General features: G+C 35.8%; 3 protein-coding genes and 1 pseudogene across 3 annotated transcripts; 2 read left to right on the forward strand and 2 right to left on the reverse strand.

The window, feature by feature from the left end:
* Nucleotides 1-1,789: 1,789 nt before the first annotated feature.
* Nucleotides 1,790-2,787, reverse strand: LOC140837885 (protein TIC 20-I, chloroplastic-like; annotated as a pseudogene).
* Nucleotides 2,788-2,949: 162 nt separating this feature from the next.
* LOC140837645 (serine/threonine-protein kinase SRK2I-like) lies at nucleotides 2,950-5,613 on the reverse strand. Its single transcript, XM_073203759.1, has 8 exons — nucleotides 5,440-5,613; nucleotides 4,610-4,684; nucleotides 4,429-4,530; nucleotides 4,285-4,338; nucleotides 4,092-4,184; nucleotides 3,820-3,912; nucleotides 3,320-3,523; nucleotides 2,950-3,232 (listed from the first exon to the last, which is right to left on the reverse strand). Exons 1-8 carry the CDS (start codon nucleotides 5,584-5,586, stop codon nucleotides 2,975-2,977), a joined length of 1,026 nt encoding a protein of 341 aa, XP_073059860.1. The 5' UTR covers nucleotides 5,587-5,613; the 3' UTR covers nucleotides 2,950-2,974.
* A 2,772-nt stretch (nucleotides 5,614-8,385) lies between these two features.
* Nucleotides 8,386-10,333, forward strand: LOC140837646 (transcription factor HHO5-like). Its single transcript, XM_073203760.1, has 5 exons — nucleotides 8,386-8,644; nucleotides 8,749-8,984; nucleotides 9,195-9,453; nucleotides 9,691-9,767; nucleotides 9,836-10,333. Exons 1-5 carry the CDS (start codon nucleotides 8,431-8,433, stop codon nucleotides 9,854-9,856), a joined length of 807 nt encoding a protein of 268 aa, XP_073059861.1. The 5' UTR covers nucleotides 8,386-8,430; the 3' UTR covers nucleotides 9,857-10,333.
* A 1,736-nt stretch (nucleotides 10,334-12,069) lies between these two features.
* Nucleotides 12,070-14,077, forward strand: LOC140838221 (uncharacterized). The gene is made up of 3 exons (XM_073204376.1): nucleotides 12,070-12,532; nucleotides 12,755-12,881; nucleotides 13,587-14,077. Exons 1-3 carry the CDS (start codon nucleotides 12,149-12,151, stop codon nucleotides 13,805-13,807), a joined length of 732 nt encoding a protein of 243 aa, XP_073060477.1. The 5' UTR covers nucleotides 12,070-12,148; the 3' UTR covers nucleotides 13,808-14,077.
* The last annotated feature ends 835 nt before the right edge of the window (nucleotides 14,078-14,912 follow it).

Below are 14,912 nucleotides of genomic sequence, written 5' to 3' on the forward strand. Positions count from 1 at the left end.
CTCATTGAACCGAGTATTTAACTCCATCAAAATGAAATTTATTGCTGCATTAAAAACATCAAAGTGGTAATGATGTTCTATTGAATAAACCGTCGCTAATTAAAACCGTCGACCCACCTTTTTTTTATTTTTTAATACTTTAGCGACGGTTTTAGAAATAACCGTCGCTAATAATTGCGACGGTGTTTGATAAAACTGTCGCCTATCCACATCGGCGACGGGTTTACTAAAACCGTCGCAAAAGTAGCGACGGTTTTCAAAAAACCGTCGCTAAAACCGTCGCTAAATAAAAAAAATGGGCTGAGCCCTAGCGTAGATCCGTCTCTGGCTCGAAGGATGGTGGAAGTTTATTTGGTCGATCTCGGTGCCCCCGAAGTTCCGCATCTTCTGGTGGAGATTATCAAAGGACTTACTCCCAACAGCCTCCAACCTGAAATCACACCACATACCAACCGAAGAAACATGCCTCTATTGTGGCTTCGAGAAGGACTCCACAACTCACGCCCTCTTTACATGTCACTGGAGCAGGGAGGCATGGAAACAAACTATCTACTGGTCCTGGATAAAAAAGATAACAAATGCACCCACTCTGGAAATATGTTTGTGGCTGAAATGGCATCTACCCAAGCCTGACTTTGAGAACTTTTCAGTTTACACATGGGCCTTTTGGAAGGCAAGACAGGATGCATGTCATGGAACACTACTGGATCCCCCAAAATTGGACACCAGTTGGGCGCTCGGATGGCTTAATGATTACAAGCAAGCACAAAGATCGCTACACGTGTCAACACATATAGAGCCCCAGAACCCTTTCTCTCTATTGGATGCCGCCTATGGAAAACCACTGGAAATTGAATGTCGATGAAACCTTCAATCTTAACACTTAATCATTCGGCATCGGGGGCATTATTAGAGGCTCTAACGGAGAAGCCATCCTAGCTTTCGGTCGACAGACCAACCGACCATCGTCAGTACTTGGGGGCGAGCTTCTAGCTATCAAATATGGAATCCTACAACTCAAGGAGCAGAATTTCACTTCGACTATCATAGAAACAGATTCATTTCTCGCAAAGCAAGCAGTCTTGGGAGAGGAGGAATACCTCGATTACGAAGGAATATGGATTTCAGACATCAAAGAATTGATGAAAAACATAACAGTGGAAAATCTAGTCCATGTCAAAAGATCGGCTAATGTAATTGCTAATGCTATAGCTACTTTTTCTTCTTTCTCTCCTACACCATTTAGTTGGGTGAATGGAGAGTTCCCGATTTGGTTGACAAAGCTTGTAAACTTGTTAACTTTTCTTTCCTTTTATCTGAATAAATTACAGGCTCTTATCAAAAAAAAAAAAAAAACCAACTTTGATGTAATTAGTGAGAAAAACAATTAACCATGAATTTAACATGTAGAACATTAAATTACATTGAGTTGAAAAACATCATATGGATATTATGTATTACTTATTGCACTTTTACCTTAGTTGGGTATTACAGTAAGACGAAAAAAGGTTCATATCGAAATTCAAAATGAGCCCCAATTCAATTCACACATTCCATTCATCTAAATACAAAACAAAAAATAATTAAAATTCGACTGTGGACCAAGATCTCAAATAGCATTCAAGATACAGATGTCTGATACTAGAACATGAAGAAAATAATTAAAAAAAAGGCAGGTTTTGGTTTCTCATAAAACATAGGGCTCAACCATTCAGACTAGCGAAAGGATACGAGTACCTCAAAATGCAACCATCTATATTGCCAATAATACCTTCAGGCCAGCTTCAATAGCATGCCTTAAAAATATGGAATTTGAATGTATGCAGCATCACATACAAATGGAATGTCGGCATACATCCTAGCCAATGAACACCTAATGCACTCGAAAACCGTGAACAAATAGGCAAATGCAACTGCCATCCAAAAATGCATCCCAACTTTAGCCATGTATAGAGCAAGTGGCATCCAATGGCTCACAATCCCAATGACCTGCAATGCAATCTCCAGCAAAATGCCCATAACGACATGGGATCTGAAGAAATGTGTCCACTCTTTTCTCCTTACTATTCCTAGCTATGCAACAAAAGAAATAAGCCATTAGAAACCAGCTTGGTAATCTCCCAATAAGTCTCAATAAAGGGTAGGTTAAATATTCAAAACCCACCAAGAAAGGATGTAGATGATACTTAATAGGTCGTTTCAGCATACATATCCATGTTTTGTGAAGTGGCGTCAGATAAGGGACGGACACAAGAGTTCTCTACCACCATCTTTGCTTGTTCGTCATGGCAGGGTATCTATAGCTATAAGGAACGTCTTTCGATGCTCTTGGTGACAATGATAATCGACGCCTCGTGGGTAATTTGGGTTTATTCTTAGCCTCCAAAAAGAAGAGTGTTGATTTTTTTTTTTTAGAGATCCATCCATTTTATTAGTGCTTTCATAACTCATTATTTTCATAATCAACATCCAGTAAAATTCACTTCCTTTCACCATTAATAACCTTTCTGTCTAGCCCATGTCAGCATCATCAGGTTTCAAGAAACTGCTTATTAAACCTTTGCTCTTTTACCACCTTTGGACGGTGCTATATATTTTAGGCTCAACCTTTTCTAGACTTCCTCAAAAGTAAGATATATAAGCGATATTTCCAACATATGCAGCAGTTAACAGTTAAATTCATATCTGGATACAACAGTGCTTAGTCATTTCAATTTAAAATATTGATCCTACCATATTATTCATGGATGACTGGCGAACTACTCCTTCCTCTAAGGGAAAGAACATTACCAGGTAGAGCAAATCTAGGATAAGACATAAGGTAGCACAACATCTTTTCTCTGCACATATCTTTATGTGATTAATGTATGTACAAAAAGTTTAACTCCTCTAGTACTAGATCCCTACGTTTTTTCAATAGAATTAATGATATCTGCAAACAACAAAAATCTGATTTCATATTTTCTACTAAGAATCACTTGAAAGCATAGACGACTTCCCCGCTGCTGTCAACATCAAAGTCCGGGTCAGAATCGAGGTCTTCAATGTCATAATCATCCGGTTTGGATAAACCGGGGGTAAGTGTTTTGGCTTCAGAAATTATCTGCATGATCACTTCAAGGCTCTGCATAGGCTCTTCAACCTGCTTACCTACCATCTTCTCATCCACCAAATCTACAGGAAGGTTCTTTAAAAACCACGCGTGCTTTTTAATATCGGCCATTGTAATGCGCTGGTCACCAAGTGTGCCACAAATGCCGGCTGGAGGTTAGAAAGATATTGTGCAAATAAAATATGTCGTTTTCGAATATTCACTCACCTGGGCAGGATCTCGAACCAAGATCCTAGAGATTAGATCCTGACATTCCCCAGATACGTTGACGTGATCTGGAAAGGAATACTGAACATTTAATATTCTCTCTATTGTCTCATGGAAGTCCTTGGATTCTCTATAATCCCCAAATGGATAGGCACCAACAAGCATTACATATAATGTCACTCCACATGACCACACATCTGCAATCTGAGTTAGTAACGACATTAATCTTGATATTCTAGTTATATTAACCAATTCAAAGATCATCAAGGAATACATAACATTCCAAAGGAAAACAGCATGAGCTGGAATTTCATGGCATGAAATCAAGAAGAGAAATTCAACGATATCAAAGTTATAGCTCCAGCTATAAATAGATTATCAGTGGATAAGGAAAGCATTGCATTTTACATTCTTTTTCTCAGGCAACTAAGAATTAGAAATGGGACAGGATATAAATATATATAGCAAAAAAGAGTATAAGAGCTAATGATTGGTTTTACCTTGCCATCATATTCTTTGTCAGTTATCACTTCAGGAGCAATGTATGCGGGTGTTCCAACTCCAGAATTTGGTTGCGAATTCAGCAAAGAAGACTGTAAAGAACAGTTATAATCAAATAACGAACAGAGGAAATCAAATTACTTTAAAAGTTAAGTAGAAACCATGATGAAGGTCTTTTCCAAACAATTTCTAAAAAATAGTTGCAACAACTTTTGGTTCAATTCTGGATGGCAGAGAATTATAAAAACATGTGTTAATTCAATAATGTAACCTTTGAATAGCCGAAATCGCATATCTTCACTCGAGGTGCTGGGCTTCCATCCAACAATATGTTTTCCGACTTCAAGTCTCTATGACAAACTTGCTTCAGATATTGAGAAACAAAATATCCCAATCAGATTCTATTCTGCTCCTTGCAAGTAAGAAATGTAAAGATATATACACAAAAATGAACATTATGATACCATGAAATGGCAGTAACTGACTCCACATATAAGTTGTTGAAAAAAGTACCGAGCCTTCATGAGAAACATCAACAAACAGCATCATGGACAACCCAAATGACCAAACCACTCACATATATAATATATATTTGTGAATCAAAAAACCTTATCCTCATTGAAGCACCCTTCGCTAGATATGAGCTCGTATAACTCTCCTCCCGACGCATACTCCATCACGATAGCTAAATGATTTGGTGTCAAAATCACCTGAAACAACACATTAAGAAAGTCACACAAGGAAAATCTTATTAGACTTGAGGATGTCAAAATGATAACCGGGGCAAACCTCTTTAAATCTAACAATGTTAGGGTGCCTCAAAGACCTATGATTAATAATTTCTCTCTTCACATTTTCATCTATCTGCAATAAAACCATAAGCAACTGGTAGTAATCACTGAAAGTTGCTAGAAGTAAACACAAGCGCTCACTCAATCCACCAACCCAAAACCTTAGTTAGAAAGAAAAATCAAACGAAAGCATTAAAACAATGAAGAACACAAAGTGAAGCAGTTTTCTGTAATTTTATTGCAAGTCCAGGAGAGTGAATTGGACCTGGAGGAGTATTTTAAACGTTATCATTTAGCAAAAACTTCAAGAATCAAGATTACAACTAATTTAAGTTATGATCAGAAAGAAGATTATCAATCTCGGTATGCATTTATAATTTTAAAATCTTGTATTAAGAATAACATTAACAGTTAAAAAACACAACAAAAAAAATGATCATTTCTAAGCCATTTGTCATGCATGGAAAAAGAAAAATAAATTGAAGCGCTAGTTAGTTAATCAAGAAGATTGGTTGGCATGGGAAAAGAAAAACTCCAAAAATTTCACGAGAATGACAATCAAACTTCAAAATACTTCTATCCAACTCATGAAGCTAAAGCATGCATGCCAATTATTGAACAGTTTCGGCAGTAGCATTCCAGTCATCAACTGAAAAGAATATTATATACTCGCTACAGTAATAAATTCAAGAAAATAGGCATTACATTCGGCGCAACAAAACCAATTTCCAGCTGCTAAACTAGAGCACCTCCGGTCTTCACCAAAACCGGCAACTAAGAAACCAAAAGATACAGTAACAAAGGGTGAAAATCAAGAAATTAACAAACCTTGTTCCCTCTCTCAATGTACTTAACAGCAACGAGCTCTTCCGTCTGCTTATCTCTCATCAATCGGGCAACACCGAAATTACCTGTCGCGATATCCTTGACCAAATCGTATCGATCAGAGTCGTGCATGGTCGGTATTATATCCATTTCGGAAACAACTGTAATGTCCGATGGATCCAGTTAGAACTCAATTCACTCACAGAACCGCGAAGTATCAATGATGGTGACGGATATGGTTATGGAGCAGTTAATCAGAAAACAACGGGCCGGAGGGATGATATATAGCGGTATAAGTCGACTTTGAATTTCACAACTTCTCACTTTGCCGTTTCATGCTTTGTGAACTTTTAAGGGAAAATAAAATAAAATATTATATAAATTACATTAAAAAATAATAAGCTAGATCAGTTTTCCACATGCATCTTCAAACATAATCGTGATATTTAATTTTAACTTTTCATCACTTTTCAATGTATTCTTTTTTTTAATCAAATTTTCAATTCAGTACTATATTTTAATTTTTTTTAACAAAAAATTAAAATCTTACTACCAATCAATTTCCACGCATATATCAATTCAAAATGTAATTTAATTACACTTGTCAAACAAAATCTTACACAATATAATATGAGCAGTAAAAATTTATCTCCTTTGATATATATATATATATATATATATATATATATATATATATATATATATATATATATATATATAGTGATGCTACCAAATTACTTCAAACTCTCTTCTAACGACGCAAATCGTCGTGAGGTCAAAAAAGAATCTCAGTTATGTTGACACTATTGCGGCGGAAATTAGAAGACTCTTAGGTGTCATCATTGCCCATCCATCTGTTCTATCTGTTCGAGTTTTGCTTCTCTAAAGAAGATGAGAGGCTAAAAATAAAATTGAGTCCCCTTTTGTTTGAGAGAATGAGAATTTTTATAATTTTGTAATCTTGATCTTGATCATATTTTGTAATCTTGATCTTGATCATATTTCTTAATAATATAAGTTTTAATATATATATATATATATATATATATATATATTTATATATTGAATGACATTTAATTCACACTTTCCAAATTTCTGTAATTCAACTTACACATAAGGGCGTCCTTGGGACCAATATTCTTATAATTATCAGATTTCAATAATTTCATTTCATTGATATCCTTTGAAACTAATTATTTGCATCGGTGTCGTTGATGCATCCAAGAAATTGGGACATTTTCTCATGCTTTCAAAATTTCATTTGTACAGATAGTCCACCTCTTTTATGTTCACGTAAACTCTTCGGATTCCTTGTAAAATCCTCTTCCATTGGTCGATCAATTACTCGAGATTATCTAAGCTTGAAGTCAAGGATCCATCACTTTTTTCGAGCATCAAAAGCTCAAACGGGATTTGGATTCGAAGTTGGAACCATGCTCTTGGTGAGAAAGTACTGGTTTAAACATTAATATTATTCTAAAAGATGAGTAAGTTTGACGATGATCAGTCGAAGGTGAAGCGGAAAAGAGCAAAGACAAGAAGAATCAAAGCCAAGAATCCCCCGCCAATCAGTTTCTTCGTCCATTGGTTTTGTGTGTGGAAAATCGATAGTGATTTGAAAATCAAACATTTGTCGAATCTCTTGCTAGCTTAGTGGATAATGAATCATCACACGAAGGATGTCTTTAATTTGGCTTGGAATTTATCCAAAATATTATCAGTAGTCGTTTCAAGAAAAGTATTATCGTAATGTCTATATACTTTTATTAATTTAATACATCTCTTGCGAGACGTTCTAATGGATATTCTATCTATATATATTTACAATAATAAGTAATGTTTTTTTATGAATCACCCAATGACTCGTAAGATGTTGATCTTACAAAATATTTTGCGTTATTAATTATGCTTTTGAACCAATTAATGAATAGATAAGAAGACTAATATCGTACGTTAAGAATCGATAGAGATTGGTAATCATGCCTTGGAACCAATTCACGAATAGATTAGAAGACTAACTTCTATGCCCTTTTAAAACCTTTTAGAAGGACAAAAAATAAACACGAGGATTGCTATCTAATAATCTTTTGGGCACCATTTATACGTGTCATTATTTTGTCGGTTTATGCAAGGGTTTTAGTTGTTGTGAACGGTGCTATTATTTCTTTGCGATTATTCTGTTAAATTTCAAATTTATTGGCAAATATAGTGGAAATAACAACGAAAAATAAAATGTAAATATGACCTCTTGATTATGATATTATGGTTTTGACAAAAATTTGTGTGAGACGGTCTCATAAGTCGTATTTTATGAGACGGATCTCTTATTTGGATCATCCATGAAAAAGTATTATTTTTTATGCTAAGAGTATTACTTTTTATTGTGAATATCGGCAGGGTTGACCCGTATCACACATAAAGATTCGTGAGATCGTCTCACAAAAGACCTACTTTATCCTTATATGTTAATTGCTATATATGATTTAAATTTTTATTTGGCAGTCATCAAAACGTTTCACTAACTTTCAATTAATATACGGAAGCTAGCATCAACGGTGTAAAAATATGGGATATTATACTCTTTGGAAAATACCATATTTCCCCCAATTTTCGTTTAAAGTAATTAAACATTAAAAAAAAAATTATTTAATTATTTTATTTTAGAAACTAAATTCCACTAAATTTATGCACACTTTTTCAGTATTCTTGATCAAAATTTATTTTATATATGGATGTTGGAAAATACAATTATGATAAAAATTTAAAATCAATCAAGTAAAACATGCTGATTCTGTGTCAAAAACATATAACCAACCAATCGAATCTTTTTATTACAAAGAATCTGGTTGATTTCCTCTTTTACCCTTCCCTTTTATTTTTACTATTTTACACACATGTATATAATAGCCCCAGCCCTTTCGCTAAGTCTTAAAGCACACCAGAAAAGGATATACATAGAGACAAATCAGACAATCGGTTTTTGTGAGAGAAAAAATGGGTGAAATTTATAAAGAAATGAACTTAGATGGTGGCTCAACTTATGTTCCAAAAACCATAGCACAAATCCTCGCAGACGTTTCAATGGTGGGTGATCTTGCAAAGAAAGCATCCATGCTGGGATTTCATATCCGTGAAATGGAAAAAGAGATTTCAAAAATCGAATATTTCAAACGGGAACTTCCTCAGTACATGCACTTCTTAGAGGACGGTAAGTTGTATCCCTCTTTGTCTGGGATTTATTGTTACGTCGATGAGCTTGCTTTTGGAGAATGCATAAAGAATTCATCTTTATTTATTGTGACGATTTTCTAGCGACTGAAACATTAAAGAAAGAGATGCTGCGGTGGAAAGGCCAAGAAAAAGGACCAGTAATGGTGGAATTCTCGCAGACCAAGGGTAATTTGGAGGGGTGTGGAGGGGTAAATGGAACACTCGACATCAGCGAGAAAAAGAGCTGGATGCGTTCTGTTAATCTCTGGAGCACCCCTGTTCATTATGAAGAAGATAGCTTTGATACCAATCAAGACTCTGCTTTTCACCAAGAATCAGTTAAGCCTCTATTGCCTTTATCTTGCATTTTTCGAGGTAACATCAAATGTTCGAATATTAAGTAATTTTAATACATGCAATTAATTTGTGGTGGACTTGGATAATTTTCCTAATAAATGGGCGGGACCCCTAGTCAAAGCTGTGTGGGTCAAAACCCCAATGTGAAGATTTTACTTAATGGTTTCTTTTAAGCAATTTTTAATTTTCAGAGTCATAAGGGAAATCCCGGAGAGAAACTATTTGAGGGATATGCTCTAAAGAACAGGGGAGGGGCATTTCTTCCATATAAGAAACCAGGGAATAATGAAAGAGAAGTAGCTGATTCAGTCGATAGCATGGGGACATCCATTGATTTAAATGTAATAGCAGGGGACCAACAACTGCAGAAGCAGAAGCGGAGGCGTTGTTGGTCTCCGGAGCTGCACAAGAGGTTCGTTGATGCATTGCATCAGCTCGGAGGGGTGCATGGTATGGATGACTATTGTCTATACAAAATTTGTTTATTTTTGATACGATGTTTTCTTTGGGGTTCCTTTATTGTTTTGTTCGAAGTGGTTTGTGTATTTGGAGGAAAAAATGAACTTTGGGATATATGGGCATGAACTACATTTTTAATACATGTATACACATGATGTTCACTCACTAGCTCAATGAAAAAAATGGAGAAAAATAAATTTTCAAGTCTTTGATTTGTTCATCATACAGAGGCCACACCGAAGCAGATAAAGGAATTGATGAAAGTCCATGGCCTCACCAATGATCAAGTCAAAAGCCATTTGCAGGTATCCCGAAAAGTATATAATCATTTATGATTAGTTCCAATATAAACGTATTTCGCTTTTTTTTATAGAAATACAGGCTTCATATTTGAAAGCTTTCCACTTCATATGTGGAGCCACTGGATACAGGCTCCTGGTTGACCCAAGATCGGCGTGGAGGTTTATCGAACCCAAAGTTAAAGAAAAGAAGAAACAACCCAAAGAGTTAGAAGAAATGAGGAACAAGCCCAATTAAAAGCCCACATATAAATAAATAATTCAGTCACAAAGCCTATGAAGAAATTATCATATATGTGTCTTTGTTTTTAGCTAAACAGAAGAATATTTCTTGTTTTGATAGTTACAACAAGATAAGTTAAGTGTCAATATATTATTCGATGAAATGGGTGTAAGTGTACACGTTTTGCTTTGTAAATGAGCTGAGAATGATATCCAAATATTGATTCATCTCCTGCTTGTGTTCCCTGACTTGATATCAGAGCTAGGAAATGGCTGACGTCTCTCCTAATCCTGGTTTCACCACCTTGGCGGATAATTCCTCTGCAACTAATCCTAACTTCCTACTCATTAATCTTGCTAACCAAATCATCGTTGTTCGGAGAATTACCTCTTGTGGAATCTCCAGATTTTGGTAGGCATCAGGGGTCTTGGACGCGAGAGTTACATCTCAAATCCTCCTTCAATACCTTCTTGCACCACCTCTAGTGAGGCTGTTAATCCTGATTTTGTTGTTTGGCAACTTCTTTTCTCATTTCTTTTGGCGTCCATGAGTGAGGGCGTCCAAGTGAAATGATCGGCTATGCATCTTCCATCTAGTTATGGAGCAGAATTTCGATCATCTTTGTCACTTGGTCTAAAGCTCGAGTCATGCAATATAAGCTTCAATTTTAGACTCTTGAGAAAAGGGGTCTAAGCATGAAGGATTACATTGTTAAATTGAAGAGCTACGTGGATACACGTGTTGCATGTGGTCGTCCTATTTCGAATGAAGACCAGATTCTATATATTCTCGGTGGTGTTGGGATAGAATATGATTATGTTGTTGTTCATGTAACCTCCAAATATGATACTTTAAGTTTCTCTGAAGTTGGTGCTCTCCTCATGGCTCATGAAGGAAGGATCGAGGCTCAAACTTTTAATGGTGTCACTCACCTATAGTTGACACTTTTAATGTTCTTCCGGAGCGTAAACTAGACTATCACTCCCATCAAATGTCCAACAGAGGTCGGGGTCGTGGAAGATTTTCTCGAGAGGATCGAAGACACTGGCATAATAATAAGATTCCAGTTTGTCAAATTTGTGGTTATATGAGACACGTTGCTAAAATCTGCTACTATCGATCCTACCCTACATCAACTCTCACTACTTTGTGGTTATACACCCCCTCAGCGCTCATCAACGCCTCATCGCACCCCTTTTAATTGTTCCAATAGATCCTAACCTACAGCAGCTCTCACTACTACAAAATCAGAACTATCAAATGAGAAGTGGTGGTTCTCTGATTCTGGTGCCTCTCATCACCTCACTAATGACATTGCAAACTTCTCCACTGGTTCTAAATACTCCAGGGCGATAAGATTCACATGGACAATGGTGCATGTTTGTCTATATCACATATTGGTCAATCTAAATTTTCATTTCTTCCTCATCATACACGAATTTTTTGAATAATCTTCTTCGTATTCCACATCTAACAAAATATATGCTTAGTGTGAGCAAATTTACTCAAGATAATCATATCTTCTTTGAATTTCATTAGAATAAGATTTGTTGAGCTCCTTAACAATTGTATTGAATGACCAACTATTCACGATTTGTATTCCCAATTTGGTGTTTGGTGGTACTTTTAATCTCGATGGAATATGATTGAAAAAAGAAAGTACGGGTAAGAATTGATATTGCATAATGAAATGAGAAGGCAAAACTTGTGTGAGACGGTCTTACGGGTCGTATTTTGTGAAACATATATCTTATTTGTGTCATATATGAATATCTTATTTCATTGTGAATATTGGTAGGGTTGATCTATCTCACATATAAAAATTCGTGAGACCATCTCATAAAAGACCTACTAATACGAGAATGTGTAAAACTCATGTGAATGTGAACATCCATAATATACTTGGAAATAAAATTAATTAAATTAATAAATATAAGAGAATTTTTCATCCTTAATTTAATTTACGTAATATAATTGTACATACTAATTTATTTTTATTTTTTTAAGAAAACAGAAAAGTTAGGGATTGAATTAGAAGGCCCAAAAGCCCAAGTCTCTGAAACTGGGCTAATTATCTTAATGAAGGACGTGAGAAAATGACACGAAAACCCTACACAAGTAAGAAGCCCGTTTGCCTCTCCACCATCCACAAAAGCTGTATCAAATGTCGAAGTGGTGGCGCTCGGCCGCCGGGATTCTCAAGTCCGCCGCGGAATTAAGATCCAGCCGTCCATACCATACTATTCAAGCAGTCCCGAGGGAAATCTCAGGGCCTCGGATTTCCGCCCGTGATCGATCTCAGGGGCGGATCCCCACCGTGGTATTCTCTCAAAACTATGTGCAAACAAACCCCAACGATCCTACGGCCATAACAGCTTCAGCATCAGTGTCTCGAAAACTTCTCCTCACTACCGAGAGGAAGCAGATCAAGGCTATCCTGAAGCATATCAAGCTTCCGTTTTTCTGCTCCACTACTTTTCCTCTGCAGATTCGAGCTGGGTCTGGGTCTTCCACTATACTTGAGACCAAAAGGGTCCTTCCAATCAAGGCTAGTTGGCTTGTTCCCTGCACTATGTATTTCATTTCTTATTGTTATTTTTTAATTGTTCACGCATGCTTTAAGAATATTTGCTTGAATCGCTTTTTTTTTCGTATTATATTCATCCTTCGTGGTTCCGTAGATTTAGCTTATCTGAGTTTGAATTGATGAAACGTATCGAATTGAAGTGGGAGTGTTTCGAATTCCTAATTGAAAGGTTTTGGTGTGTAGATTCACGTGGATGGAGATGGCAATGTACTCAATTTGGTGTTCGTATGGGCGGAAGATGGCACTGAACTGAAGGTGGACTTGCCAATTGTTTATACCGGAGAAGATGTTTGCCCTGGTCTCAAGAAAGGTTAACCTTCTTTCTATTTCCATTATATTTTTCAAGGTGAAGGTTGAGGGGGTGTCAAATAGTTAAGGATCGAACTAAGCTGGGTTCTCGATGCTATTATGTTTTTGGAAATGCAACAAATTTAACAGAAAACGGAGGTGGATATTTGATATTGACTTACATAATTTGATAGAAAGGTCCATCATAAAGATATATACTCCTTCCATTACTGATCATCTCGACCATATATTGTTAAGACCGCTCAGTTTGATACTTTGCATGATATTAGATTCTTTAGCTTTTCGATTCATGACCATGATTGTTGTCTAAATAAGAACGATGGAGTGTTGAATCAGAATTATGTCATATATTTTGAATCTTCATACTGGTTATTTCATCTATCTATATAAATATTTTTCTCTTTCTGGCAGAGGACTAGGATGGAACATTAGCAAAAGAGTTTTCAGAAACATGTTACAAACTTCAAGTAGAATTAGCTTGTCTTTCAAAATGTATAAATAGTATTAGAACATAGTTTTGATGTCTTGTCTGTGTTTAACTAAAGGTAGTGAACCTAAACAGCGTCGGAAATTTCCTATACAATGTTTCTCCAGAAATAGTAGTGAGGACAGATGTCAAAAGTGTGAACTTTATTTCGTTATTTATAAATATATGAGTAATGTTCTAAAATTTTCATATTACATACATCTTGTCATGCAAAAACAGGGGGCAGCCTAAGTCGGATCAGAACGAGTTTGAAGTACTTATGCCCAGCTGACCAAATTCCCTCCAAAATAGAAGTGGATTTAAGTAACCTTGACATTGGGGACAAAGTTTTAATGCATGATGTTGTGGTTCATCCGAGCTTGAAGCTTCTCAGTAAGAATGAGACGATGCCTATTTGTAAAATTATGGCGACAAACATAGAAATCATGGAATCTGCATAGTACAGTCAGGCATATGTTCTGGGGATGCAAAAAAATGCTTGGAAAACCGTCCCAAGATCAATGGGAACAGACCAAGGAGAAAAGATTAGTGTGGTTATTCAGATTGTATCATGGTGATATCCATATCGGCTTAATAAAATTTCTGAAATTCTTTATGATGGTTGTGACTTGTACGTACCGGTCATAGAATAGGCCCCAGGTGCCTCTAGTTTTTCAACTTGAGTCTAAAGGTAATGTCAGAATGGAAAATCTTCAGTTTTCTCCCCCTGCTTCGTGATCTCTTTCAAGTTATTCTAGTCATCTCAAATCACACAAAGTATCCTGTTGCTGCTTTTTTTATTTTCTCCTTTGCATACATTGAGCTAATCGTTGCCCAGATGTTTGTATGTTTATATTTATAATATAATATAACGAAGTAGATTAACTTTGATACCAAGACAAGGGTTACTGATGCTTCCGGATTGACTTAAATTTTAGCATGGTATAATAACTTGGACTTCAGCCCAGTTTGATATCGTGGTTTATATGCATGCAAGTACATTGGTTCGGTTTAACATTGATTTGGAGTGATAAAATTTCAAGAAATTTGAGGATTTTGCAAAAATATGGAGGAGCGCTCAACATTATTTAATTCTGAATGTGATTAAGAATTTAGTTTCGAATTTGTATTCTCTTATTTGAATGTGTGTTGTTAATTGTTTATAGTTATTGAATCATGTTATTGCACTGGGATAAAATTTGTTGATACTGATTTATCGAAGTTTGGAAAAATCGAAAAACTACATAAATAAAACGATGCATGTGTATGTTAGCTATTCCAAATTGATATAAAATCGCTCAAATTAGTGTGAAAGAACAAGATGATATGCCGTTCCAGAAGAAACAAGAATTAAGTTGTGCATGCATCAACTTAGGATCCACCCCAAGTTCAATCAGTTGACACTTAGTTGCTTCTGCTGTAGTCGGATGACACACAATATTTAGTTTCTATGTGCATCAAGTTTTTAAAAATAATTAAAGATAGAAACAACTTAATTAATTTCGAGTGAATTTTCATATGAAAATTTGAATAATTCCTAAATATTTTTCCCACATATAAAACCAA

The sequence above is a fragment of the Primulina eburnea genome, chromosome 8 (genome assembly GCF_022965805.1).
Source record: "Primulina eburnea isolate SZY01 chromosome 8, ASM2296580v1, whole genome shotgun sequence".
Classification (NCBI taxonomy): Eukaryota; Viridiplantae; Streptophyta; class Magnoliopsida; order Lamiales; family Gesneriaceae; genus Primulina; species Primulina eburnea.

Coding starts and splice junctions, on each gene's coding strand:
- LOC140837645 (XM_073203759.1), bottom strand. CDS start 5,586: ATGGATATAATACCGACCATGCACGACTCTGATCGATACGATTTGGTC. Junction 4,531..4,609: donor ACATTGTTAGATTTAAAGAG/GTTTGCCCCGGT, acceptor GTGTTGTTTCAG/GTGATTTTGACACCAAATCA. Junction 3,913..4,091: donor GCGATTTCGGCTATTCAAAG/GTTACATTATTG, acceptor TGTTCTTTACAG/TCTTCTTTGCTGAATTCGCA.
- LOC140838221 (XM_073204376.1), top strand. CDS start 12,149: ATGTCGAAGTGGTGGCGCTCGGCCGCCGGGATTCTCAAGTCCGCCGCG. Junction 12,533..12,754: donor AAAGGGTCCTTCCAATCAAG/GCTAGTTGGCTT, acceptor TTTGGTGTGTAG/ATTCACGTGGATGGAGATGG. Junction 12,882..13,586: donor TTGCCCTGGTCTCAAGAAAG/GTTAACCTTCTT, acceptor ATGCAAAAACAG/GGGGCAGCCTAAGTCGGATC.
- LOC140837646 (XM_073203760.1), top strand. CDS start 8,431: ATGGGTGAAATTTATAAAGAAATGAACTTAGATGGTGGCTCAACTTAT. Junction 8,645..8,748: donor CATGCACTTCTTAGAGGACG/GTAAGTTGTATC, acceptor ACGATTTTCTAG/CGACTGAAACATTAAAGAAA. Junction 9,768..9,835: donor AAGTCAAAAGCCATTTGCAG/GTATCCCGAAAA, acceptor TTTTTTTTATAG/AAATACAGGCTTCATATTTG.